Source organism: Prionailurus viverrinus, chromosome C2 (assembly GCF_022837055.1).
Source record: "Prionailurus viverrinus isolate Anna chromosome C2, UM_Priviv_1.0, whole genome shotgun sequence".
Lineage (NCBI taxonomy): Eukaryota > Metazoa > Chordata > Mammalia > Carnivora > Felidae > Prionailurus > Prionailurus viverrinus.
In genome coordinates, this window is record NC_062569.1 from 99,159,022 (window position 1) to 99,185,450 (window position 26,429).

Here is a 26,429-nt window from a genome sequence, read left to right on the forward strand (position 1 = left end):
AACAAGATATATATGGAAAGCACTTACAAAGGTACCTGGTACATTAAAAATGCTCCCTAGGTTGTGGTTATTATTATTTTTATTATGTGCTAGCATGGTCTTAAGGCCCCTAATTATATAATTTAAAGAGACAGGTACATTGTTGAATCTCCTTGGATTCTGCATTCAGCGTTAAGTGCCCTTAAAACAATGACTACACATGAAATAAATGTAGAAAAAAATCTTTTTTCCAGTGGAGAAAATTTCTAGTATCATGGAAATTTAATATTTTGTTCAATAGACTCACTACTATTTACAGAAAAGAAGACAGTATATTTTTTTAATTAAAAGTGTTTATTGGCTATTGACTTTAATAGACTTACATTAAAGGAAAGAAACATTTTTTTCAAATGTGCTAATAAGAAAAAGACCCAGAAAAATGAACAATGCTGGGGAGAATATTCAGTGTTTTGAACATAAATAAAACTCATAAATTTTATATGGATTCTGGGATATTTATTAATATTCCTCCAACAAAGGATTTGACATTGAACAGGAATACAAACATATGAATAAGTCTAATCTATTTCAAAGCAATCAGCTCTTTGAGAGCAGAAACTCTTTCATAAGTACCCTTGCCATTCATGGCAGAGAGATTATAGGAATGCTATGAACCTTCCTAAACCATTAATAAAGAAAAACATATAGATACCCAACACATAAAAATATAGTAACCACATAATAATTAAACACAATGTTCAGTAATGCCCACTGAAATGAACAAACAGCAAAATATATTCTAATGATGTAAAACAAATATATTCCATGCTCCTATAAAAACAAAGGCATCTTTTTGGTTCTGTTGTTTTTACAAAAACTGTGTGTGTACACAAGTGTATATATATTCTTACAGAAAACATGACAAATATAGAAAAGCCTAAAGAAAATGAAAATTACCTGTCGCACCATCAACATGAATGTCACTCTTTTGGTGAGAGCAGAAAACTCATAGAATCAGAGATGCCCCAAGAAGATTTCACAGCCTCAGGATCTGATGCCAATTCACCAAGCACTTCAGAATTCACAGGCTAACCTCTTTCAAGGCTCGCAAACTTCTCTACTATTGCCCGATTCTAGCATTTTGCCCACTGCATTTTTCACCAGGCCAACAGTGATCAATAAACCAGGACACAAGAAGGCTGCCTCCAATCTAAAACTTTTTGCTCCCCAATCATTAGAGCTGGATGAAATTTTAGAAGGTCATGTGGTGCTATCCACCATACCTGTCCCTGTTTGTTCAGGAGGAAATAGGCAAGGGGAGGTTAAGTGATTTGCTCAGGTGTCACAGCTGAGTAGAAGTTAAACCCAATCTTGTAATTGCCAGGCCAGGGCTCCATCCAAGTGGGCACATAGTGAATGATGTGCAGTGATGGGGCTACACTTGTTATGTGCTTAGACTATTAATGAGCCCAGGGTAGACCATAGTGGATCTGTATGACCAGACAAAAACATCTGGGCAAACTTTTCGGCTCATAACAGGCCACTGCATGGACATAGACAAGTCACATACGGATAACGTGGTCAAATGAAAGAGTGTATCCTGGGCCAACTGATCATAGGAGAAATGTGTGAGCCCCACATTCCATGAAGATGTGAGCCTGGTTAAGTCCCAAGAACCTTTTCTGACTGACTGCAGTACTGGGGCAGGTTGGAAGGCAGAAGTGTCCAAGAGGGCCCTGAGAATATAAGAATTAAAACTAGGAAGCTTTTAAATCAGCTAGATGCCTTTTACAGTCAACAGCCATATGTCTACAGAAGTCATGCTGCTCATGACCTATCATCTCCTTTCCAGCTCTAATCTAATTCAACGAACCCACACAATCTCATCAACCCCACTTCAAGGCTGTCCCTTCTCACCTAAAGCTTTCGTCTTTGACTAAACGAATCTCCATTGACTAAAAGAGTTAGCACTGAGGGGCGCCTGGATGGCTCAGTCAGTTAAGTGTCTGACTCTTGATTTTGGCTCAGGTCATGATCTCATAGTTGTGAGATCAAGCCCCGTATCAGGCTCTGCATTGAGCATGGAGCCTGCTTAAGATTCTCCCTCTCCCTCTGCCCCCACATGCGCAAACATGCACTCTCTCTCTCTCTCTCTCTCTCAAAAAAAAAAAAAAAAAAAGTTAGCATTGAAATATTAAAGGTCATGGTTTAATTCTTTCTGATCAGTTGGGGTCACTTAAGTCTTTATATGAAATCTCCTTTCTCATGGAGGCAGAGTTTGATACAAACATTCCTTATTTGCGTACACCTTATTCTCAAATACAAATAATTAAAGCTAAGATTGTTTCTCCTTCTCTTCTTCCTGTGTGACAACAGTGGGGCGGTCTCAGTGTGAAAAGTCTGATTTGTGTATGCCAGGTCTCAAGACGCTTGCCTGCGGATGAGCTCTTTCAACTGTGCCAGTCTGTCACTTCTTAGTGCTTCCCGGATGGAGTGGAAAAAACCAAAATAGTGTTCAAAGTTGTGCATCATAAGCAGGACTCCAGCCAACAGCTCGTTGGTCACCAGCAGATGGTGGATGTACGCACGAGTATGATTCTTACAGCAGTAACAGGAACACCCTCTCACAAGTGGATCAAAGTCCTCCTGGTACCTGAGAAAGGAAGTTACAACAATATTCCAGTAAGTGAGGAATATAAGAAATCTGCTATCTATTCTGCTGGTACATAACCAATAGTTAATAACATCACTGGCAAATGTAGTGCCGGTCACCTGCTTAAGATGACAACGAAGTGAAAAGTTAACACAGAGCATGAGTCAGGAGACTTGGGAGTCTTCTTCTGACAGATATAACCTCCTGGACTGAGGCTTACACAGGAGCATCAGGAGAGTCACGTGATCACTCCCTCATACTGAGCTTTGTCGGTCACACTGCAAAGGCACACAATGATAGCAAACACTGTTCTGATGAATGACACTTTTTTCCCACTCGCCACCAGAACTAGGACCTGAAGACACAATATGACCTTTCACTTGCATAGATTCCTGTGGTTTACAAAGCACTTTGACAAAGACTGTCTCACTTAATCTCTGCCGGCGGGGGGTGGGGGGGGGGTGGGGTCAAGAGGAAGGGCCTCAGAGCTACCACACCTAGGTTTGATGCCTTGCTCGACTCACTCAGGCAAGTCATTTAACCTCCCTCTGTGTCTTTACTTTTTCATCTGTAATGGGAATAAGTGTAATAACAGTACCTACCTCAGAGACTTATTGCAAGAATTAAATGAGTTGATATAGCAAAGGATTTGGACACTGCTGGACACATACTAAGCACTACATGTGTCACTTTTTATCAGCTCTTAAGTTAAACAACTTGACCAAGGTCACAGAGTCAAGAGCAGTGCTAGGATCTGAACTTTAGGTCTAGTGCTGGCAATAAGAAAACTACAATTTCCAATTAAATCTATAATGTAAGGGAATTTTAGTAGTAACCCATTTATATTACCCTAGCGTTTTAAAAACAGCAATGAATCTCCTTGGCCATTTTCCAAGAAGTTAAATGTGGTAAACATCACCATTTCAGACCTATAATCAAGAAGCCCCTGTAGAATATAGATTAGACCTAGGATTTTCATATTCTTTCATAAATTTTCAAGTCTGTACTATTACTAGATAGACATAAGTAAGTCTGAATCCCTAGAGCGTTCCTTTACATAAGACCAAAAACACGCCAGCACAGAAGTGAGAGTACCAAACTCACAGAAAACCCCCTCACTGGTTCACTAATAATTACCACTTTAGGCCAAATACAAAGTTACAAGATCTCTTAGTTCATTCTTTATAGAGGGAAATCTTTTATTAAGATTTATAATCTGTATATAACCAAGATGACCTAAGTTCCTTAGAATTTAAACACTTTGTTGTTTTTTATCTTGAAATCTTTATCTTGCTCTGTCATTATTTAAAGTAATTGGAAAGAGTAGAAGACACCAGACAATGTATTTGGCCTAATGTTTCTGACAGCTCTTCTAAAACAACAGTTATCTAGCCTCGGTTTTCTGACAAGACAAAGAACACAAATTCATCTGCAGAAAAAAAGAGTTTTTCTGGAACTGAATTTGAGAAGGCCCAAATAATATCCAACTATAAATATTTTATGAAGTCATAAACTGAAAAGGGAACAGTTACATAAACTTTTAAAACAGACTGAAATTAAAAAGTCAGACATCAAAATCCAAACTTAAAAAAATTCCTTACTTTTTTTCCTTCAGATTAATTTCAAATGATGTAATTTCTTGGTTGCAACTGGTTGTTTTAATTTTCTTTGTTTGATCTGCGTATTTTATTTCTTCCTGTGTCCCATTTTGTTGTGATACTAAAGGACAAATCAACAAAAAGTCTTGAATGAAAATCAGATAAAGAGTGGCCATTGGGAGATTTTTATTCTAGTTACTATTTTATGCCCTTTGACTCTGTAATTCCACTCATGAGAATTTATCCTAAGGAAATGACACAAGGAAAGTAGTAATATGGACCAAAATGATCACTGACATTCTCTAGATTATCAAAACTTGGAGATTCAACAATGTCTAAGCAAACTATGGTTACAAGTATGTAATATATAATCTTACTGTCAAGGAATGATTTTTTAAGAAAACAGGGAGTGTGTGTGTGTGTGTGTGTGTGTGTGTGTTTGGAGGGGGGTGGAAATCTTTTTTTTTTTTTTAATGTTTATTTATTTTTGAGAGACAGAGACAGAATGCAAGTGGGAGAGGGGCAGAGAGAGAGGGAGACACAGAATCCGAAGCAGGCTCCAGGCTCCCAGCTGTCAGCACAGAGCCCGACACGGGGCTTGAACTCACCAGCTGTGAGATCATGACTTGAGCCGAAGTCGGAAACTCAACCGACTGAGCCACCCAGGAGCCCCTGGAAGCGGGTAGAAATCTATGTGTGTGTGTTGGGAGTTATGTCTCATCAAAATGTACATGCAAATTGTGCTTTGTAACTGCCTATGTTCCAAATAGATTAAAAGTAGAATATAGTTTTAATTTATGTATTCTGTATGGAGTCCCTGGAAGGAACTCAAGATTATCCAGAACTAAATAGGGACTTGAGTTGTTCCCCTGAACTCTTTAGAAAAGAATGTTCCTGGGGCGCCTGGGTGGCTCGGTCGGTTAAGTGTCCGACTTCAGCTCAGGTCATGATCGCACGGTCTGTGAGTTCGAGCCCCGCGTCAGGCTCTGTGCTGACAGCTCAGAGCCTGGAGCCTGTTTCAGATTCTGTGTCTCCCTCTCCCTCTGCCCCTCCCCAGTTCATGCTCTGTCTCTCTCTGTCTCAAAAATAAATAAATGTTAAAAAAAATTAAAAAAAAAAAAAAAAAGAAAAGAATGTTCCTGGATTTATAAGAGAAACACCAGTTACTATGCAAAAAGCCAGCTGTCTTGAACAGGGGCAAGCAGAGAAGTATTACTGGGAAGGAGTAGTAACAAGTTCAGGGTTGGCCCAAGGAGAATAAACAGATAGCACTAAGAAGATAATTTTGTCCACATCAAAGGAAAGAAGTGACCTCAGCATTGAGGCTGTTATAATTTTGCTGCCATGAATTTGTATGCTGATGTGGAAAACTGCAATAACACCCTGGCTTTTTGCAAAATTCTTGTCACTAGGGGGAACTATATTAGTTCCTATACAGGCAACTTACTCCTTTGCAATTGTCACTTTGTAATTGGCAAAAGACTTTAACTTACTATACACACACATACACAAATATGATTGTTAATAATACTTTAATGGAAAATGTTCAAACTGTTTCAGTTTTCCTAATCATGAAGAAACACCTTTCTCTAGCCAAAAAGGAACTTGTGTGTTCCTGAGAATTCAGTATCGGGTTCTTTGTAGAGTTTTACATATTCATGGTACAGAATAACAGTTACCCATGTCTCTATGGAAATAATTAAGCTTGTAAATGAACATTTATAGAGTTTGTGGTATGCTTTTTCATCAGCATACATTATATTCTGGTCAGTTTAAAGGACAGTAAAACTGACCTTCTATATATAAGAATTTGAGCAAACCAATTTGTTTCCAGAATAATCCAATTTCGGTTAATGGTTAGTTTGCTTTATAAAACTATAACATTTTCTGGATGAAATTTTAATAACTTCTGGGGAATAAAGTGAACCTTTAAGAAGTCTCTGGCCTGAGTTCAATGTAAGGCTGGTGGTGACGGAGGAGCTCAAAGGACAGCAGGAAGCGGGAAGGGAGAGCCCCTTGCGAAGGCCAGCGGGCAGACCGGGCATGCAACAGCCACCCGAGAAACTGGGACCCCAGCCCGACGCCCATAGCCCATATCCCAGTTCTTTTCCTACTGTCAGTTAAATGTCAGACTCTGGAACTGATTTTCTTGACTTCTAACTAAACAATAAAAGAAGATGGTGGTACTTCAAAGCAATATTAGCAGAGGAAAACAGCTTTCACATCTCTGTGAAAAACCCACAAAAGCAAAAGTGACACTAGGATCAGATGGGGTAAGACTCTTCTGTATTTTGATAGCATGGCCTTGGCAAAAAGCAGACAAGAACTCTTTTGTGAAAAACTGAATTAACTTTTAGTAAGCAGTTAAAAGGTTTTCTGTTCTTAGATTTTCATCACTATCCACTCTGAATGTTCTTTTTCCAAATTGTTAATAGAAAGTGTTTTGTTTTTCTTGGTTCTGCTCACTATAAAATCACTTCCAAATAATTGATGAGCTACAGGGATAGCACTAAGAACCGACCGGGTTTTGTGTGCCAACATGCCAGAGCGTATAGATAAGAAACAAAAATGTAGTTTTATAAAAGGCTGATGTTACAGTATGCACATATCTCTGGCTTGTGACTCAAGCCAAAAATGAAGAGGAAATAGAAGATACTTGAGGCTATCACAGAGACTAACTTCAGAAAACCTACACGTCTCTTCAGGGTTCGGCTGGTAATCAAAGCTGAAAGTCAGGGCACATCCCCGCTCTGTCACTTGATAAGGGAAGAAACTCTCAAATAAGTCCACTCCTCTTTCAATACACTCGAGCACCTCATCTGGTCGGCTGACTCCACAGATGAGCCTGTGAAAACAACAGTAGGAACACTGACGTGAGGACAATGCCAGACTGTGTAGCAGGCAACAGATAATAAGGTGTGGTGGAAAGAATGCAGGACTTGGGCAGCAGAGGGACCTGGGCTCGAATCCCAGTTCTGCCCTTTATTTACTTACTGTGTGACTTTAGGGAGGTTTCTTAACCATTCTGGGTTTTAGTTTTCTAACTTTAAAAACAAAAGCATAATACATAGCTCACAGATGTGTTGCGAAGATTAAGGAGTTAACTGTAAAAACACACAGAGGAGTTTCGAGTCCCAAAGAGAAGTTCAATAAAAGTTAGTTTCCTTCCCCTGCCAATTCCTTCTGAACAGCGTCCCTAGTCTTCAACTGAACTTTACAGTCTATCTATCCACTACACAGATTTTTTTTAAGGGGGCAAAGCTATAGATCAACTGTACTTCACAATTTTTAAAAGATTAAAAAACAAAAAAAGTACAAAGCTGTGTGCTTTATTTCCCCCTCATATACTTTCCATGTCTTAACTGTATTTTACCTATAGTTTCTTTTTTATAATTGGTTCAACAAAGACATTTTTATCTGTTGTATTCTTCATAGGTTCATTTACAAAGCAACTCTTGCTCTCAGAATTTGAACTCTGCCCACAGGACCTAAAACTCTATTTGGCTTTATTCTTCTTTGTATTTTCTCCATTAATAAAAAGTCTACATGGAATGAGGTGGTATTTTCATAGGTAATGGGTAAGGCATTCTGGGAGGGTTAATCATACTCAACCAGGTTTTGCCACTAAAACAAGAAGGGGAGACACCCTGGATCAGGGTTGGCTGGCTGGCTGCTTTTCTTAGTTTGTTTTTCTACTCACAGTCCCTTTTATGAACTCACAGAGAAAAGCTAACAGACTCCCTGATTTCTAAGAGAAGTCCAAAAAAATCTTATGTAATATTAAACAACCAGAACATTTATATATATGACTACAGTTTCCTTCAACTAATGTTTTAGAACTCCTCTCCAACTAAAGATGGCATTTCTACACACATATAGGATGAAAAACAATCCCAGCACTCAAATCCAGTAACAGACATCTGTGAGCATTTAGCTCAAAGAAGTCTAGAAAATGACTGGAAATACTAGTGCTGGACTGTTATCTGCACCAGAACAAGATAATCACAGGAGGGGGAACAATGAACACAAGAGAACCAGGTTAAAACGATGGGGGAAGTTCTGGCTGCACTGGCAAAGGGTTGGTGGTTCTGGCTGTTCAACTCTGTGTTACAGGGCTGTATACATGTGTAAAAATTCATCACGCTGTCCATAAGATTCATACACTTTATTGCAAGTTATCCTGGGATTTTTTTAAAGTGGTAAAATTTACATATACTATATAGCATCCAACAGCCCGAGAGGTATAAAGCAGCATCCCATAATCAAACCTCTAAACAGATGTGTAGGGAAAAAAGCATAAATATTCACATCACGTTGGACAAAAAACTAGAGATTAAAAAGCAAAACAAAACAAAACAAAAAGAAAAATGGCGGTAGTATAATAAGAAAGACATCAGCTGTACTCAGAACCTTAGGATTTTTAGCTTTAAATCTTGTAGATCACCTCTCTACACCAGTACATACTGAATCCTGTTTATGGAAAGAACTAGCCCCATTAATGATGCCAGTACCCTTGATTTCAAAAAAAATGACAGTTACTACATGCCTCAAATCTAAGAACTTCTTCCAGGTTCTTATTACTACAGCCCACCTTCATTCTGCTAGGCACCCCTGATCTGCCCTCAACTTCCCTTGATTAAGGCCACAGTCCTATACGACTTTATTCCTGTCCCCGGGGGCCATGTTATAATGAAGAATATTTGCAGTTGGCACAAAAATGAAGGGAAACAGTATAACACCTGCCCTCCCTTATGAGGATCAAATAAACTAGTTCACATGACAATTGTCCTCGTCTATATTCTGAAATCAAAGGCAGGACAGCTGTGATGGAAACTCTTCCCACAGTCAGCCTGAGCAGATTCAGCCCAGTAAAGGCATAATCAGTTCATCAAAAGACATGCCCATGTAGAGACTCGGCATAATACACAATCACCAGCACCCCTGCATTGAAGCCCACGAAACTTGGCCTGCGTCCTAACTGAACACTAGCCTGGGTTTGTCCTCCGGCAGCTCTGCAGTGACTGATGACAGCAAGTACAGTCTAGTTTCCAGGGTTGTGGGATTCCCTTGAAAGCCATCCAGAAGGAAGCCACCTACGGGCCGCTTGGCTGTCTCTCGTGCTGACCTCAGTCTCTCCTCCATCACATCTCCACCTTCAATCACACCAATGATGGTACTTTTCCGAAGGACCTACAGGAAGAAAAGACTGGATGCTTTAACTGTTTCCAGTAGTGGAAACCTTCGTTTAAATGGACTATACATGGAAGACCAAGAGATAGAAGAGATCTCAGTGCAGTTGCTACAGCTGAAGCATGAAAGGAGGATGATACTCCCTCCTCCCTGAGAACCTTTAGGGCTCCAAAAACCACAACTTGAAAGCCACCCAAATAAGTAAGAAAAGACTGAGTAGAAACTGAGGCAATAAGCACATATAGTCATGTTTGAGCTTAGATTAAATTAACACTGAGCAAGTACAATTTAGGTTACCTCCAAGTCTCTTAGAGATGACTTTAAGAACTTTATGGTTGGGGGGCACATGGGTGAGTCAGTGGGTTAAGCGTCCGACTTCGGCTCAGGTCATGATCTCACAGTTCCTGGGTTCAACCCCGTGTTGGACTCTGTGCTGACAGCTCAGAGCCTGGAGCCTGCTTCGGATTCTGTGTCTCCCTCTCTCTCTGCCCCTCCCCTACTCACACTCTGTCTCTCTCTCTCTCTCTCTCTCTCTCTCTCTCTGTCTCTCTCTCTCTCTAAAAAATAAATATTAAGGGGCACCTGGGTGGCGCAGTCGGTTAAGCGTCCGACTTCAGCCAGGTCACGATCTCGCGGTCCGTGAGTTCGAGCCCCGCGTCGGGCTCTGGGCTGATGGCTCGGAGCCTGGAGCCTGCTTCTGATTCTGTGTCTCCCTCTCTCTCTGCCCCTCCCCCGTTCATGCTCTGTCTCTCTCTGTCCCAAAAATAAATAAATGTTGAAAAAAAAAAATTTAAAAAAAAAAAATAAATAAAATAAATATTAAAAAAAGAAAAGAACTGTACGGTTGGGAACTAACTGTCCATTTGCGAAAAACTAAAAACTACTTTGCACACCATCTTCAAAAACAAATCCCACAGGGCCCTATAATCTAAACATAAAAACAGAGTTATAGAAGTATCAGAAAGATATATTCAAGTTTTTATAATCTTAGGGTAAGAAAGGCCTACCTAAGCAAGCTAAAGCTTACCCAAAAAGGCTAACATATTTGAGTACAAAATCATCAAAACTTCTCTAGTGAAGCATACTCTCAACAAAGGAGTTGAGAGGCAAAGGAGAACTCACTGCTTGTCGGAATAGATACCATACTATACTTATACCATAGAAAAGCCTCCAACAAACCTTCTAAGGAAATGACAACCCACAGACATCAGGGCAAATATGTGAATGTGAATAGGAACTTCTGAAAAATAAATGTGAATGCCCTGTACACATATGGAGAGCTAACTAAACCTCACCAGTAGGGAAATACAAATTGGCAACAATTAGGTACCGTTTTTGCCCATCACACTGACAAAATTGTTAAAAGACAGATAGTGACACAGTGGAGGAAAAAGTGTTAGAGAAAGGACACATACTCTGATAACTAAAGAAGAGTAGAAATTAGTTCTGCTTTTTGGGAGGGCCAACTAAACAAAACTTGTCAAAATGTCGATGCTTTAATCCTATGTCCTAAAATTCCACTTATAAGAATCTCTCCTACGAGTATATTCATTCATAAGCACCAAGGTATATTCACAAAATGTTTAGAATAATGAAAAACTGGAAACAAGTATACATTAATAGAGTAAAGGCCTAAATAAATTATGATACATTCATAGTGTCTTCCTACTCAGGTGTTTTAAAAAGAATGCAGTGGATACAGCAACATAGGCATTGACAAGAAATGAAATTCTGAGATACTGCTAAACAAAACAAGCACACTTCTGAGCATATGATCATATTCGTGCAATAAGAACCCCATATAGTCACGTATATATGTAAACACTATGTATATGCAACTAAAAAGTAAGGTTTGCATGGAAAAATGCAAATTGACAGTGGCTCTCTGGTAGAAGAGAGGAATGGGGAAGGAGCCTGGATTGCTGTGAAAAGGGAATTTCACTTCTCAGTTTAAGCAAGAGGGACACAAACAGAAGGAACACTTGGGCTGCTGTGTACAGAAATGAATTAAGAGTGAATATGGCTAAAGGATGGGTAGGAGGCAACTTTAATAATCCAGATGAAAGACCAAGAGGACCCAGACTAAAGCAGTGGCAGTGGGTGAAGGGGAGGGGCAGGATCTGAAAACTCATCAGAAGGTACGATCCACAAACTTGACCAATTAGTTGCCCAAGGAGAGGGAGAAAAGTCTGGGATGACTCCTAGCTCCTGTTTTGGAAGTCCAGAGAGAGGATGAGAAGAGCAAAGATAGAAAATTCTAGGAAAACAGTGGAGGGTGAGGCAAGATGATCATTCTGTTTTGTGCATTGTGAGTTTGAGGTATCAGCCGCTAAGTATACAGACCTAAAGTTTCAGACATGTGTGATACAAATGTGACTGCCCGGCTAGAACGACAGATGCCTGGCATGCTGCTGCCACTCCCCATGGCAGACACGGCTGACAGATAACTCTCTTCCTGCTGCACCCAGGCACAGCTCCAAGCACCTTGGGATGAAACCCATTTGCCATCCCTGGCCTAGGAAATATATGAAGAAAAGAGTGCCAGCAACAGTATTTAAGTATTTAAGGGCATTCAGAATAACAGGATCCAGGGGCACATGGGTGGCTCAGTTGGTTAAGCATCCCACTTTAGCTCAGGTCATGATCTCACGGTTTGTGAGTTTGAGCCCCAGATTGGGCTCTGTGCCGACAGCTCAGAGCCTGAAGCCTGTTTTGGATTGTGTCTCCCTCTCTCTGTCCCTCCCCTGCTCATGCTCTCTCTCTCTCAAAAATAAATAAACATTAAAAAAAAAAAAAAAAAAAAAAAGAGAGAGTAAGAGGATCCAGTGAGGAAAAGAGGTATGCAGACATACAAAGTAGGTAGTTACACAGGCCTGCCCCTTTCCATGACTGACACAGCCCTATCTGGAAAACCTCCTTTCATGGATGTAAGAAGCATAATCATATACTATCTAAAATGGAACATAGGTGCTCTCTCCTCCAGCCATCCAAGATGCTGGAAGGAGAGAAGCCTAAGGGGAAGAAGGTGGCTCTGGCCTCTGCTGTCATGAAGAAGCAGGAGGCCAAGAAGGTGGTCAATTCCCAGTCTCAGAAAAGGCCCAAGAACTTTGGCATCAAATAGGACATCCAGCCCAAAAGGGACCTCACCCACTTTATCCAGTTGCAACTATATCCAGTTGCAGCGGCAAAGGGCTCTTCTCTATAAACGTCTAAAAGTACCTCCCACAATTAACCAGTCCACTCAGGACGTTGGTCTTGGATGGCCACACAGCTATTCAACACCTAAGCTGGCCCACAAATACAGACCAGACAAAGCAAGAGAAGAAAGAGATTGTAGGCCTGGGCTAAGAAAGCTGCCAACATAGGGGATGTCCCCACTAAGAGGCCGCCCGTCCCTCAAGCTGAGGCTAATACTGTTACCCCCTTGGAGGAAAACAAAATGGCTCAGCTGGTAGTGACTGCACATGATATGGGTCCCATTGAGCTGGTTGTCTTCCTGCCTGCCATGTGTCCTAAGATGGGAGTATCATCAAGGGGAAGGCCAGGTGGGGCATCTGGTCCACAGGAAGACCTGCACCACTGTCCCTTCACACAGGTTAACTCAGAAGACAAAGGAGCTCTGGCTAAACTGCTGGAAGCCATCAGGACCAATTACAATGACAGATATGATGAGGTCCGTCATCACTGGGGAGGCAACATCCTGGGTCCAAAGTCAGTGGTTTGCATTGCCAAGTTGGAAAAGGCAAAGGCTAAAGAACTGGTCACCAAATTGGGCTAAGTGTGTGCTGTTGCTTTTCCTGTACATAATAGTACTAAAAAGTTCCCTTTCAAGAAAAAAATGGGACACATGTAAGAGTAATAACCATGTAATAATCATGTCAAGACAATAGCATGATTATAGGGATAGAGAGAGGGACCAACACACAGCAATAATGTGAAATGGTAAGGCTGACTAGCATGGAAGAGGGGCTTGAGGCTCATCCAGCTGTTCTAATAATCATGCTGTCACACTCCCTGTCCTCCTTTCTACTCATGGAAACATTACTCATCCTACAAGGATAATTACCGGCTCAAAACAATTGCTAGTGAGCAACGCTAACAATTAGGACCCACGGCAATGTCCCCATGCTGAACTCTTACTGCGGATACTGAGCGTTCTATTCAGAATGACAACTAAGGTCTCTTCTAATCATTTCATGTACACTAACGTTGGTAGCCAATTACATTTTTTATTGGTACACTTAAGATAACAATGTTCTTCAGACTCAATGCGCTTTGCCACAGTGGGACCTAACCACTGCTCAGGATTCCTCCACATCAATGGTGTCAATGCTTGAATTCTCCCCTGTGGTCACACCTTCTCTTCTCCCACTAGCTCTGCTCTCTCCTAGTGAGCTTCATTCACTCTGCACCCAGGATCTCTGATTTCCTGCCACAGCTACATCCTCCCTACCCTGTCATACCCAGCTACCATCAGCAAGCATTTATCGAGGGCTTCCTTACGTCAGGCATTCTGCTACATGATGGAGATACAAAAATGATGCTCAGAAAATGAGTTTAAGGAGGTCACAATGTAATAAAGACAAACACGTGAAGAAATCATTGTACTACAATATAACCTGAGCTATATAATATGGCCACATACAAATTAAAGGGGTGGCAAAGGATGAACAGAACTTCCTGGAAGGGTCAGGGACAGCTTCCTAGAACAATGAATGTAATGGAATGAGCTGGATCTGGAAGCAAGAGAAGGAATACGACTGGAGATAAGAAAAAAAGAAACAGCCCAGAAGGAAGTCCATGTACAGCGTCAGCAGAATGACACAGGGTAACACTGCTGGAAACTGCAAGTGACTGAGAAGGGCCAGAGTGCCAGCTGCAGCCAGTCCTGAGCTGGAGAAGTGGGCAGAGGCCAGGTCACAGCAGGCTGTCCCTGCCACATAAGCGCTGAATGGAAAGTCATTAAATTATTTTCAGGAAGTTCTTATGGGCTCATATTTGTGTTTTATGAAGACTTCTCAGACAGCAGGGCTGAAGATGGATTGGATGGAAATGACACCAGAGACAGAGAGAATAATTAAAAGGTAACTGTCCACATAAGAGATGATGAGGTTATTCTGCCTCAAGGTGGTGATAAGAAGGATGGGGAGGAGGAGGCAGATCCTAGAAATCAAGAAGGATTCCAAGGAATCAAGAAGGAGTGGACAGTTGGATATTAAATTGGGTATTAAACGAAGCCTTGAAAGACTCAAATTTCTGGGCTGAGGAACTTGGTGGCTGCTATAAACCGAGAAACAGAAGAAAAGAAGAGGTTTGAGGAGATCAGATACTGAATTTGGTTACACTGAGTTTGAGGTGCATGTGAGGGATATTCTAATACAACTCAGCTAAAGTCCACTTTATACAATTCTGAAGCTAAGCAGAGTGATCTTGATTATACATGCAATTTCAGAATTATTCAGCAATTAAAACTAAGGGAAAGCTGCCCAGGGAAAAAATCCAGAGTGGGGTGAAAAGGAGCCTAAGACAGAATCCTAGAGAGCAAGAGTAGTTATGGTTCAGGAAAAGAAAACAAGAGAGTTAAAGAGACCAGGAAGTGAGAAGCAGAGAAGCGGGAGGAGGAGCAGAAAAGGAACCTAAGTAAGGGACAGTTTCAAACAGAAAGGAGTGGTGAGCGGTACAGCCTTACCTCTGACTCTTCCTGCAGCCGGAGACAATTATCCAGGAATAGAAGTGATCGATCAACAGACTTTCTGGCTCTTTTTATGGAAGTTGCTTCCTCACAAGATGCCTCTCCATCTGAGAGGCACTGGAACCAGTCTGGCTGAAGGGCCTGCTGAATTGCCATGAACTTGGAAGCAGTCATTTCGACTCGTCCCCCAACACCCCACACCGACACAGACTGTCAGGGAACAAAATAATGAGGAATCAGCAAGAGCAAAATGCAAATAAAAAGAATAATAATAAAATGGTAAAGCAATAGTGAATTTAATTCGTCTTTACAAATGGAGATATGGTGGCAATTAAATATCCTAGATATGGTGAGTAGAAGAAGCTTCCTGCACCATTTTCCAATTCTCCAAGGACCTTATAGCTCTTAGAGAACCCTTCGGTGGCCACACAGCCAGCTTCTGAGCTAGCCCCAAGAATTCTTTGTTATACTTCTCTAGTCCAGTCTTCTATTCTCTGAGACCCCACCCCATGCATGCTGTTCCTAAATACACCACAGACTTCAATCTTTCTCTGTCTTTGATCATATTGTTCCTTTTGGCTGAAATGCCCTTCCCTTCTTCTCTGCCTGGTAAAATACTATGCATCCTTCAGGACAGAATTCAAATATCATCTACTGTATTGTGCTTCCCAAACCTATCTGGGCATAATCCATCACTCACTCTTCTAAGCTCTTACAGTAATTTGTACTTATTTCTTTCATAAGAAATACTTTTATAAGTACCTTATAAGTACTCTGGCTAGAATATCTCAATTCATGTTTGTACCCCAAAAGCCTAGTCTAGACCCTTACATACTATTGAAGGTTAGTAAGTATTTACTAGCTTTAGTTAGATACAGATAAAAAAAGTAAGTCAGATAATACATAAGCATCTCCATATAATGTTCTTTTTTTGGTTACTCCTTCCTCTACAGTATCTTTCTTCTTAGAAGAGATTGACAAGGACATAAATGGGGAAGCCACATACATCTTTTTATTCTGGCCTAAGGCTTAATTAAGAACACTATTTAGGGGCACCTGGGTGGCTCAGTTGGTTGAGCGTCCAACTTCGGCTCAGATCATGATCTCATGTTTCGTGAGTTTGAGCCTCGCATCGGGTTCTGTACGGACAGCTTGCTCAGAACCTGGAGTCTGCTTCAGAATCTGTGTCTCCCTCTCTCTCTGCCCTTCCCCTGCTCACACTCCATGTCTCTCCCTCTCTCTCAAAAATAAACATTTAAAAAACCAAACACTGTTTAAATAAATCCTCTTTCCTTTACAAATGGGGTAGATAACAGAAGTAAAAATATCATCTTTTGGATTAAAATTACAAAATAAAGTTTAAAGCAGAAGAATAATTTAAAATACTTAGTCAAGATTAACAGATATTGTTGACATCAATAAAGTGGGTACAGGAAAAGTAATTGCATTTGTAAAGCAGCAGTATATACCGAGGCCTTGCCAGAATGTAGTCCTCAGAGACAAGACCAATGTGCCATGTCTCAGGTGAAAACTTGTAATGAAGTCCTTTTGATACTGTTCTTCACTAGCTAAAATCTCTGGCTGTGCACCCAGCTTTTTCAAATTCTGTTCTAAAAGCAAGCAGTATTACACTGAGACTCTACTATATATAGTTATACATGTGATAACACTCATCAGCAACTTCCCTAGCACTTCCTGAGGTTGTTAAAACTGCAAATAAAGCATGGCATAAAAAAATTATTGCTTTCTACCATCATAGCAATTTCTTTCTTTTTTTTTTTTTTTTTTTGCTATGTACTTGACCTTCCTTCATCCCCCAATTTTTTGCAACAATGAAAATGCTGAGGCTATATTCCTTACCTTAACCCCATCCACAGGCAGCCCTACTCTAATTCCTATAAACCACACCTCCCATTATATTCACAGACATAAGGAAAAGGTATAAAGGGGTCAGGAATGGGCTAGGAACCCAGACAGTGGGATCCAGCATTGGAGGGATACAATAGGCTGACTATCTGGGACAAAGCTGCAGCCTTGGAGGCCCCTCTGAGAACACACCTTGTTCGTTACATAACCGGCTGGGCAGGGGCTGACTGGATCATGCAGGGAACAGTACAAGAGCGATTCTGGCATGCCTGTATAGACATAGAAAAGAACTCTTGAAAGCACTTACATCAACAATTACACTGTGTTGTAACAGAGTGCAGCTTTATAAGTGTACTGCTGGATAAACTCTAAACATAGTAAACTGTTCATATCCGATCTTAGAATTATAAGAGGCCTGTCAACATGAATGAAAAAGTTACCTTTAAAACCTACTCATCTGAAAAAAGAATTAAAGGTTCATGTCGAATGACCAACAAGTTGCTACAAAAAAAAGTACATCTTGAAGTATGAGATACAATAAGTGATTTGTTTTGAAGAAAAATTTGATATCAAGTATGTTCATTCTAGGTACCATCCAAAGGAACTAGCTACTGGAAAGATAAAACAATATGGTCAAAAGGTAATCTCATTAATAAGCAAGCCATCCCACAACATGGGACCTTGAGGCAGAATTACAGGTAAGCTACAGGATATTGAAAATGGATCAAATTCTCAGTAAGTTTCATTGACTCAAGATGACAATTTCTTAGGTTGTTTACTCAAAAATATTGTCATTAAAAAAAATCCAAAAAAGTGCTTACTAAACCATATGTGCTTAAATTTCATATGCAACCCTGCATTTTACTAAAAAAAGGATTTCACTGAAAAAAGACCCAGAAAATAAAGCAAACTAAAAAATAAAAACAAAAACAAAAAACAACTCTGCAGCTCTCCACCTATTTCCATAATTTCAGTTAGTATGGTTATCCCTAGAAAGCTTATTTAGCTATTTTCACTCAATTATATATTTAATTACATATATAATACATATATATGTATGTATTTATACTATATATTTATAATTGTATACTTTAAAGCTGGTTTTAAAATTAGTTTCGGTCTAGGGGCGCCTTGGTGGCTCAGTCAGTTAAGTGTCTGACTTTGACTCAGATCATGATTCTCATGGTTCTTGAGTTTGAGCCTATGTTAGGCTCTGTGCTGACAGCTCAGAGCCTGGAGCCTGCTTTGGATTCTGTGTCTCCCTCTCTCTCTGCCCCTCCCTGCTCATGCTTTGTCTGTCTCTCTCTCTCAAAAATAAACGTTAGTGGAGCCTGGGTGGCTCAGTTGGTTAAGTTTTGGACTTCAGCTCAGGTCATGATCTCACGGTCCATGGGTTTGAGTCCTACGTTGGGCTCTGTGCTGACAGCTCAGAGCCTGGAGCCTGCTTTGGATTCTGTGTCTCCCTCTCTGCCATTCCCCCACTCATGCTTTGTCTCCCTCCAACTCTCAAAAATTAATAAATGCTAAAAGAAATTTTCTTAATAAACGTTAAAGAAAAATTAAAATTGGTTTGAGTCCAAGGAAAACATTACATAAATTCCTCTACTGAAATACAAGGCCTTTTGACTACCACCAAGTTATCATGAAGTTTCCCTCAGAAGCAGAGGACTGAATAACCAATGGAAACAAAATTTTCATTCACTTATGTGAGTCTTAGATATTGGGAGAAAGCTTCAGGAGAAAGTTGTCTACAGAAGAATGGATTCTCAAGCTGGCACTGCTAAGCTTTCCTACAAACAAATGGACACATACATTTGCATATAAAATCCTATTTCTGGAACAAAAGATAATAAATATTAACATGAAAATATAGCTATAGGTAAACACTTGGTCTTCTGCATTATGTTTTAGGCTCAAACATGCTAGACTGCTTTGAATCTTAGGTATGTCTCATGCAGCTTTTTACCTCTGGGTCTTTGCTCTGTGCCTGGTGTGTCTGCCCACACGTGTGTACTTCCACCACTGTGCCCACCTCCTGACCTGGGTAACTCCTACTTTTCCTGGACTCAGCTGAGATACCCCTTCATCCTCTTTCTCAAGAATCCTTTCTTTAGTCCGACCTCCTTCCACACGTACCCCCTACAGCAAATTATGTACTCCTCTCTCTGGGCTCTCATGGTACATGTACATATTACTAGTTCTGCAAATGCGGTCACTGCATCCTACTACAATTACCTATTAATCTTTATCCCAGACAGGCTCTGAGTTCCACTGGGGAAGCAACTGTTGCTATTCATCTTTGAATCCCCAATGTGTGGTTCTCAGATGCCCAATAAGTGCTCATTAAATTAATGAATAAGTAAGTGTCTGAATGAAAGATCAGTCAATAGCACCTCCAAACTTCAAATTAATACATCACAAGACAAACACAAATAACAATTTTTACCTATAAACTTTCCAATTCCTTCCTTATATTCTGCCAAGACCTCATGGTGTTCTGCCCTATGAGCAAAACAGAAAAATACATAATGAATTGTCCTACAGATACTCTATGCAACAGCTGACAGTAAATGTAGTGTTGAACAACAAAGTATGCCATTATTCAAGAGTCCCAACTCATTAGGCTGTGTTCATTAGCCAGAGCATAGGTCTTCACTTTACAAGTGTTTCTGTGGGAACAGAAACTGGCAAAGATTAAGTGCTTCCAATACCCGGATTTCCTTCCTCCCCTATTATTAACACAATATTGCAGAGTTATTTCATCATATAGCATGTTCTTCAATGAAGGATAAAGTCAGTATGTACATTACATAAAATGATTTAACTCCATTAGTTTTGTTTTCATAAAATAGTACTAGCAAGTACATATGCAGATAAAGGGAAAAGTTTGAGGCTGGTACATGAAGACAGACTCTAGAGTCTTTGTTTAGTTCTTACCTAGCATTCCCTGCCTGTCACCTCTGGGAGTAATGGCAATGAAAGCCACCATACTGGCACGGTTGGATCAGAAGAATAGTGAAGCAGCTCTGGTATGTAGGTCTGGCCTGTGGCTTCCAGATTAGGGTCAGATAATGTATAATATTTGGTATCTCTGATTTCATTCTAAAAATCTACAAATTTTTGTACATATAATCAAAAAAGTCTTTTCTCCCAAAAAACAAATAATCCAGGGAAGAAATGGGCAGAAACATGAATAGACATTTTTCTAAAGAAGACATCCAAATGGCTAACAGACATATGAAAAGGTGCTCAACATTGCTCATCATCAAGGAAATACAAATCAAAACTACATTGAGATACGACCTCACACCAGTCAGAGTGGCTAAAATTAACAACTCAGGAAACTACAGATGTTGGCGAGGATGTGGAGAAAAGGGAACGCTCTTGCACTGTTGATGGGAATACAAACTGGTACAGCTGCTCTGGAAAACAGTTTGAAGATTACTCAAAAAAATTAAAGATTGAATTACCCTATGACCCAGCAAAAGCACTATTAGGAATTTATCCAAAGGATACAGGAGTGCTGTAGGGGCACATGTACCCCAATGTTTATAGCAGCATTTTTAACAATAGCCAAAGTATGTAAAGATCCCAAATGTTCATCAACTGATGAACAGATAAAGACAATGTGGTGTGTGTACACACACACACACACACACACACACACACACACACACACACACAGGAATACTACGCGGCAATGAAAAAGAATAAAATCTTACCATTTGTAACAACGTGGATGGAATTGGAGGGTATTATGCTAAGTGAAATAAGTCAGTCAGAGAAAGACAAATATCATGTTTTACTCATATGTGGAAGTTGAGAAACTTAACAGAAGACCATGGGGGAAGGGAAGGAAAAAAAATATATATATAGTTACAAACAGAGAGGGAGGCAAACCATAAGAGACTTTTAAATATGGAGAACAAACTGAGGGTGGAAGGGAGTGGGGGGTCAGGCATCAGGGGGCGGGGAAAATGGATGCTGGCGATTGAGGAGGGTACTTGTTGGGATGAGTACTGGGTGTTTTATGTAAGTGAAGAATCATGGGAATCTACTCCCAAAGCCAAGAGCACACCATATACACTGCATATTAGCTAACTTGACAATAAATTATATATTTATATAAAAGTCTTTTCTCTTTGCTGTACCTTATTAAGGTATCTAAGCTGCTGCCAGAGTTGATACTTAAATGATCAGATCTAACACTTACAGTGAGGACAGTGTAAGCTGAGCCATGGCAGGAACCCCGTGGATAGCATGCAGTGTCTGATGGGTCAGGTGTGGGGCAGAGCCGGTCTTGGTGTACAGAAGGCAGGCTGGAATGTCCATGGTGCGGTCTCCTGTTTTGCCCAGGTTTTTTATTTTTCCTAGGCGACAGCCATTAACTACCTTGGTAAGACTCAGCTTCATTCTGGGGGATTCCTCTAGGTCCTGATAAGAAAAGAACAGTACATTCAGGGGTTCCATGACATCTAAAGGCTAAGCATTTTACAAAGAAAGTAACCTACAAGATGATGAATGACAGCATATTTATTACTACTTCCAGCCTACAACTGTTTTAGATAGCAGGAAGAAAGAAATAGGAAAAGACCTGGACAGAATAAGATACCTTCTCCAAGTCTTAAAGCAAAATGATGACATCAACCATATTTAAATTCAGTCACGGAATTTTTGTCTGTGCTGAAGAAAAGCAAACAAACAGAAGGACAGGAGTAAAGACTAATCATGGAAAGAATGTGCACTCTTTCACCAAAGGCTAACTTTCAGCCTTTAAAATGTATATAGAGGAAGGCCACACTATGTAAGCCATACTGATTACTGATTTGATTCATTTTTTTCTTTTTCTAATTTGAGAGAGTGCTAAGCAACATAGCAATTTTTCGTAACATGTTGTTACATAAAGAAAGCAGGTTCCAGGGGCACTGAAGTGGCTCAGTCAGTTAAGTGTCAGACTCTTGATTTCGGCTCAGGTCATGAGATTTCGGCTCAGGTCATGATCTCACCGTTCATGGGATCAAGCTCTCTGTATTAGGCTCTAGGCTGACAGGGCAGAGTCTGCTCAGGATTTCCTCTCTCCCTCTCTCTCTGACCCTCCTCTACTTGTGCATGCGTGCTCTCTGTCTCAAAATAAACAAACACTAAAAAAAAAAAAATGAAGAAGGCACATTCCAAATCAGCATCCTGGGGTTTATTAAACTACATGGAACAATATACATCAAAAGATAAACAGAGATAATCTCTGAGAGGTGAGATTATCTCCCAATTTGTTCTTATATTGTGTCCAAACAGAGGTGAGAAACCACGTGGAGCATACATGCAATTCATAAGCAATTTAGCACTACTTTTATCAGGGATCTTGGCGGACTAGTCCCTGGTCCTTTTGTGTGGCAAACCCTGGAGCCTGATCTTGTCCACACACCCAGCACAGATCCACCCTCAGGGTCAGGCTCAAGCAAACTAATCTCAAAGACTGAAAAACCAAATCAGAATGCACGTAATTTAATCTGAGAACCAAAAACGAAAGAGGACCAGTTACTGCATTCATGACCTAAAGGGTACCACATGGAAAGCCAAATGCCACATGAATATATTATCTAGAATAGGAAGGGCAAGTAATGATTACATATATAAAGATAACTGAAAGGAAACCCACTGATTCTCTAAAATAACCAAACTCAGATTTTCCAAGGTTAGACACAGGGACTCTCCAAGAGGGAAGAAACAGCTACATCTGGAAGCCCAGACTCCTGGCTTCCCAGACTTACCTTTCTCTTGGGGACCTCCTTGTCCTATCCTTGTGGAAAGAAACAATAAACATGTTCTAGGAGTCCCCTCTTTTAACAGAAGAGCTTCAAATGTGACTAATCATCCACTCAATCCTGAAAACATTTTCTCTCATCTCCCCTTCCCACTCTCTCCTCAACTGAAGAAATAGCTTTCTTCATTCTTAGCCCAAAGTCTGTCATTAGGTCCTTGGGAGCTCTAGATGACATTGGCCACCATGTTCTTAGATGCAGAGATGTGTTCTCCTGTGATACAATGCACAAAAGTTTATTCCTGATACTGTTGAATGTAAAATTCAAAATCCTCAGTTTATTATACTGAACACACTAGGTCAACTGGAGAGGAATATCTACTTGGTTCTCTCCACCATGCAGGACTCTGATGCTATGTACTCACATTCTGCTATCTGGGGCTTCTTCAGAGTCCCATCCTAATGATCAAAAATCAACATGTCACCAAAGAAAAAAGTAAACAAGGAAAAGTAGACAGCTACATTTAAGAAAAAGTATTGTAATAGATAAACTGCTATTGTCAGTGATTCTCTGTATTGTGAGAATGGATACAAATATTAAGAATTCTAAAGAAAGCGTTAGAGAATGACCTTCAGCTGGAAATCAACATTTAAAAAAATAACACACAACTTTGTCCAGAGCTAGAAGAAAAAGAACCACACCTTCCTTTTCACTGTTCAGTTTATGGTAATTTTTATAAGTGCATCCTTTTTCTAGGGGCTCAAATACAAAAAGTTTTTATTATGGAGTAATGTAAATACAAATACACACATATACATATTCATATATATGTTTTTATTGTTTTTATTTTTTTTTAAACGTTTATTTATTTTTGAGACAGAGAGAGACAGAGCATGAACAGGGGAGGGGCAGAGAGAGAGGGAGACACAGAATCTGAAATGGGCTCCAGGCTCTGAGCTGTCAGCACAGAGCCCGATGCGGGGTTTGAACTCACGGACCGTGAGATCATTACCTGAGCCGAAGTCGGACGCTTAATCGACTGAGCCACCCAGGCGCGCCCATATATATGTTTTTAAAAAATGCTCTGGGAGGGATATAATCCACCAAACCAAGCAAATTTCTCAAGAAACAAACCAATAGACTCCAAAATATCAACTGCTTTTTATTTGCCTTTATCACCCTTTCCGTGTGGGTCGCTCACTGTAGGAATCTCCTAAGATTTGTGGTGTGATGCTTTTCTAAATATACATTCACACTTCACTTCTACAGAGTTCCTGGGAAAGTCTTAAGGAAAAACCATTATCAAAACCATTTGGAAATGATTCAAGGAAAAATCTTTATGGCTTTAAGGACAACTGATAAGCTGTCAATGGATCTGTGCCTTCACAAGGGCTAACAAAAATTCCCCACACCTCTGGCAGTACCATACCTGTCCTAATGCTTCCAGGGCCACACATTCCCCACGCCACCCTCCACCGCTAGCATTCCTTCAGGAGAGAAGGGATTTCTAAATGTGTATTAGATGAATTTTCTACAGCCTGTCATGGACAGATGACTGCAATACGCTTAGATAAGCTTAGGTGAGTACATATTTTTGTTAAAGAAAAATTGCATACATATTTATAAACACATATGTACACATACACTCTAAAATGTTTGTATATGCCTAGAAAAAATTCTGAAGGACTTCCAAACAATATGGTGCACTGACTTGACTCAGAAAGACACACAGAAATGATAGGCTTTAAAATTCTAGAAAACAGTAACAGAAGATGAGACAGAGACTATTCAGAGGAAAAGTATCCTAAAATCCTTACACAATTTGGGAGGAGGGGAGAGATAATGAATAATGTAAAACTGTTAAGTATGTGTGTTAAAATTTTTTTAAGTAACCATTAAAAGATTAATGACAGAATGCATAATTTCTGAACTCACTGGGGAAGGACGGGAGATGATAAAGAAAAATTGGTTACTATAAATAAAAGTCAAAAAAGAGATGAGACCAAAAAGCTCATCAAAAATAGAAAACACAAAATAAGATGGTAGAAGTAAAACGAAATATGTCAGGAATCACAATATAAGTTAACAATTTCACATAGTAACTTCAGTAAATAACATTTACTGGGCATACACTGTCCTTTACATATTAACCCTGATAAAATGTACCATCATATCAACCTCATAAGACAGATGTGATTATTAAATGCATTTTACACATGAGAAAACTGAAGGCTAACAGAGTCACCATTTGCAAAGTGGCAGAGCCAGTACTTAAATCACCGAAGTCTGGCTTTAGATGTTGTACTCTAACAAGCTGGTAGCCTATTAGGAGTCCCATCTTGTCCATACTCATGTGCAATGTTCACACATTAACTGTAATGTTACGATACAATTTTATAGTCCTATTTTCCATTTTGCTATAGTGTTCTTATTATTGTCCTTGTTTTCCCTTCTCTTCCTTTATCCATTCTCCCAGCCTCTGCAACCTTTCTCCATACTCATAAGAACATTTAAACGTACTCATAGATGGGAGTGGATGTTTTTTATAAAAAATGGAAATTCACTACACTGTATGCATTTCTCTGCAATTTGCTTTTCTCCCAGGAGAAAATGGGTATCTTTCCTGAAGAAGAGACACAGAATTAACTTACTCTTTTAAAATAACTACTTCATGATATTACATTTTGGATGTGACACAATTTATTCAACCATCACCCTTGTGATAGGCACTCAAGTTACAGAGCAGGCCCTATGATCTCTGCAAAAGTCTGAGGACACAGCTCCCCTAATCTCACTTCCACCATCTCTAATCTACTTTACATTATGTTTCCTGGCAAAGCGCTATGTTTATGTTGATTTTTCATCATTACAACGCTCCAGTGAGTTAGGTACTATCACTCCCAGTTTGCCGATGAGTTAATGAAGGGTCCGCGCTGTTTTAAACAGGTTGCCTGACGTCAGCCACAAAGCAGGATTCAAAGCTCCCATTGTAAGCCCACCACCCTGCCTGTATGAGCCCATATATCCTAGAGAGCAATGTCTCCGGGTACGTCTAAGTTCAATCAGTAAGGATGGATTTTTCTTCACTCCATGCCTCCAGTGGCCTCAGACCTCGCGAAGCCCTGAGCTCAAAGATTCGAGATCTTCCCAACCCTCCCAAGTACCCTGTGCCGTCCAGGAAACATTTCCGGCTGAGAACTTCATTCTTGAGCAGAGGGCAGTCGAAAGGAGGCCCTTTTCTCTCAGAGATGAAGTGAAGCTTACAGGATTTGGGAGAATCTGGATTTAGAGAAGCCAAGATCCATCAGAAGAGCCAGAAAAGGGAAGGAGAGACATGACAGAAGTACAACTACAGTTACTGCAACACAATCAGTGAGCCTCTGGGGGCGACGCGACTCAACCACCCGCAGTAGCCCCCATTCTTTCAGGGAAAGGGGGGACTTACGTGCACAACTCCCAACTTTTTTGGCCTTGAGACCCCTCAAACTCCTCGCAGTTCGTTACCACGTGTCTGGCTTGCAGGATTCTCGGACCCCTGAACCACCGCCTCCGATGTAGAGCCAATCAGGGAGCACTGCGTCATCACCGGGCGCCAGTAAAAGGCAAAGGTAATATTAAAGCGAGCTCCGGTGACTGTGAGGCCGCGGGACGGCTGCCGTTGCCATGGGTTACCGACCTAACTTGTTCCGCCT

The 26,429-nt window shown here is 40.4% G+C and overlaps 1 protein-coding gene, 1 long non-coding RNA gene and 1 pseudogene across 2 annotated transcripts in view; 2 read left to right on the forward strand and 1 right to left on the reverse strand.

The window, feature by feature from the left end:
• LOC125174777 (uncharacterized) overlaps positions 1 to 2,693 on the forward strand; it is a 32,233-nt gene extending 29,540 nt beyond the window's left edge. Inside the window, exon 4 of the long non-coding RNA XR_007155555.1 lies at positions 2,398 to 2,693. This is a non-coding gene — a long non-coding RNA (uncharacterized LOC125174777). The remainder of the gene's footprint in view (positions 1 to 2,397) is intronic.
• QTRT2 (queuine tRNA-ribosyltransferase accessory subunit 2) lies at positions 306 to 26,356 on the reverse strand. The gene is made up of 9 exons (XM_047874550.1): positions 26,183 to 26,356; positions 21,192 to 21,412; positions 19,425 to 19,480; positions 17,171 to 17,247; positions 15,110 to 15,322; positions 9,221 to 9,420; positions 6,924 to 7,075; positions 4,234 to 4,351; positions 306 to 2,632 (listed from the first exon to the last, which is right to left on the reverse strand). Exons 2-9 carry the CDS (start codon positions 21,389 to 21,391, stop codon positions 2,401 to 2,403), a joined length of 1,248 nt encoding a protein of 415 aa, XP_047730506.1. The 5' UTR covers positions 21,392 to 21,412; positions 26,183 to 26,356; the 3' UTR covers positions 306 to 2,400.
• Positions 12,398 to 13,198, forward strand: LOC125174776 (60S ribosomal protein L7a-like; annotated as a pseudogene).
• Positions 26,357 to 26,429: the final 73 nt, after the last annotated feature.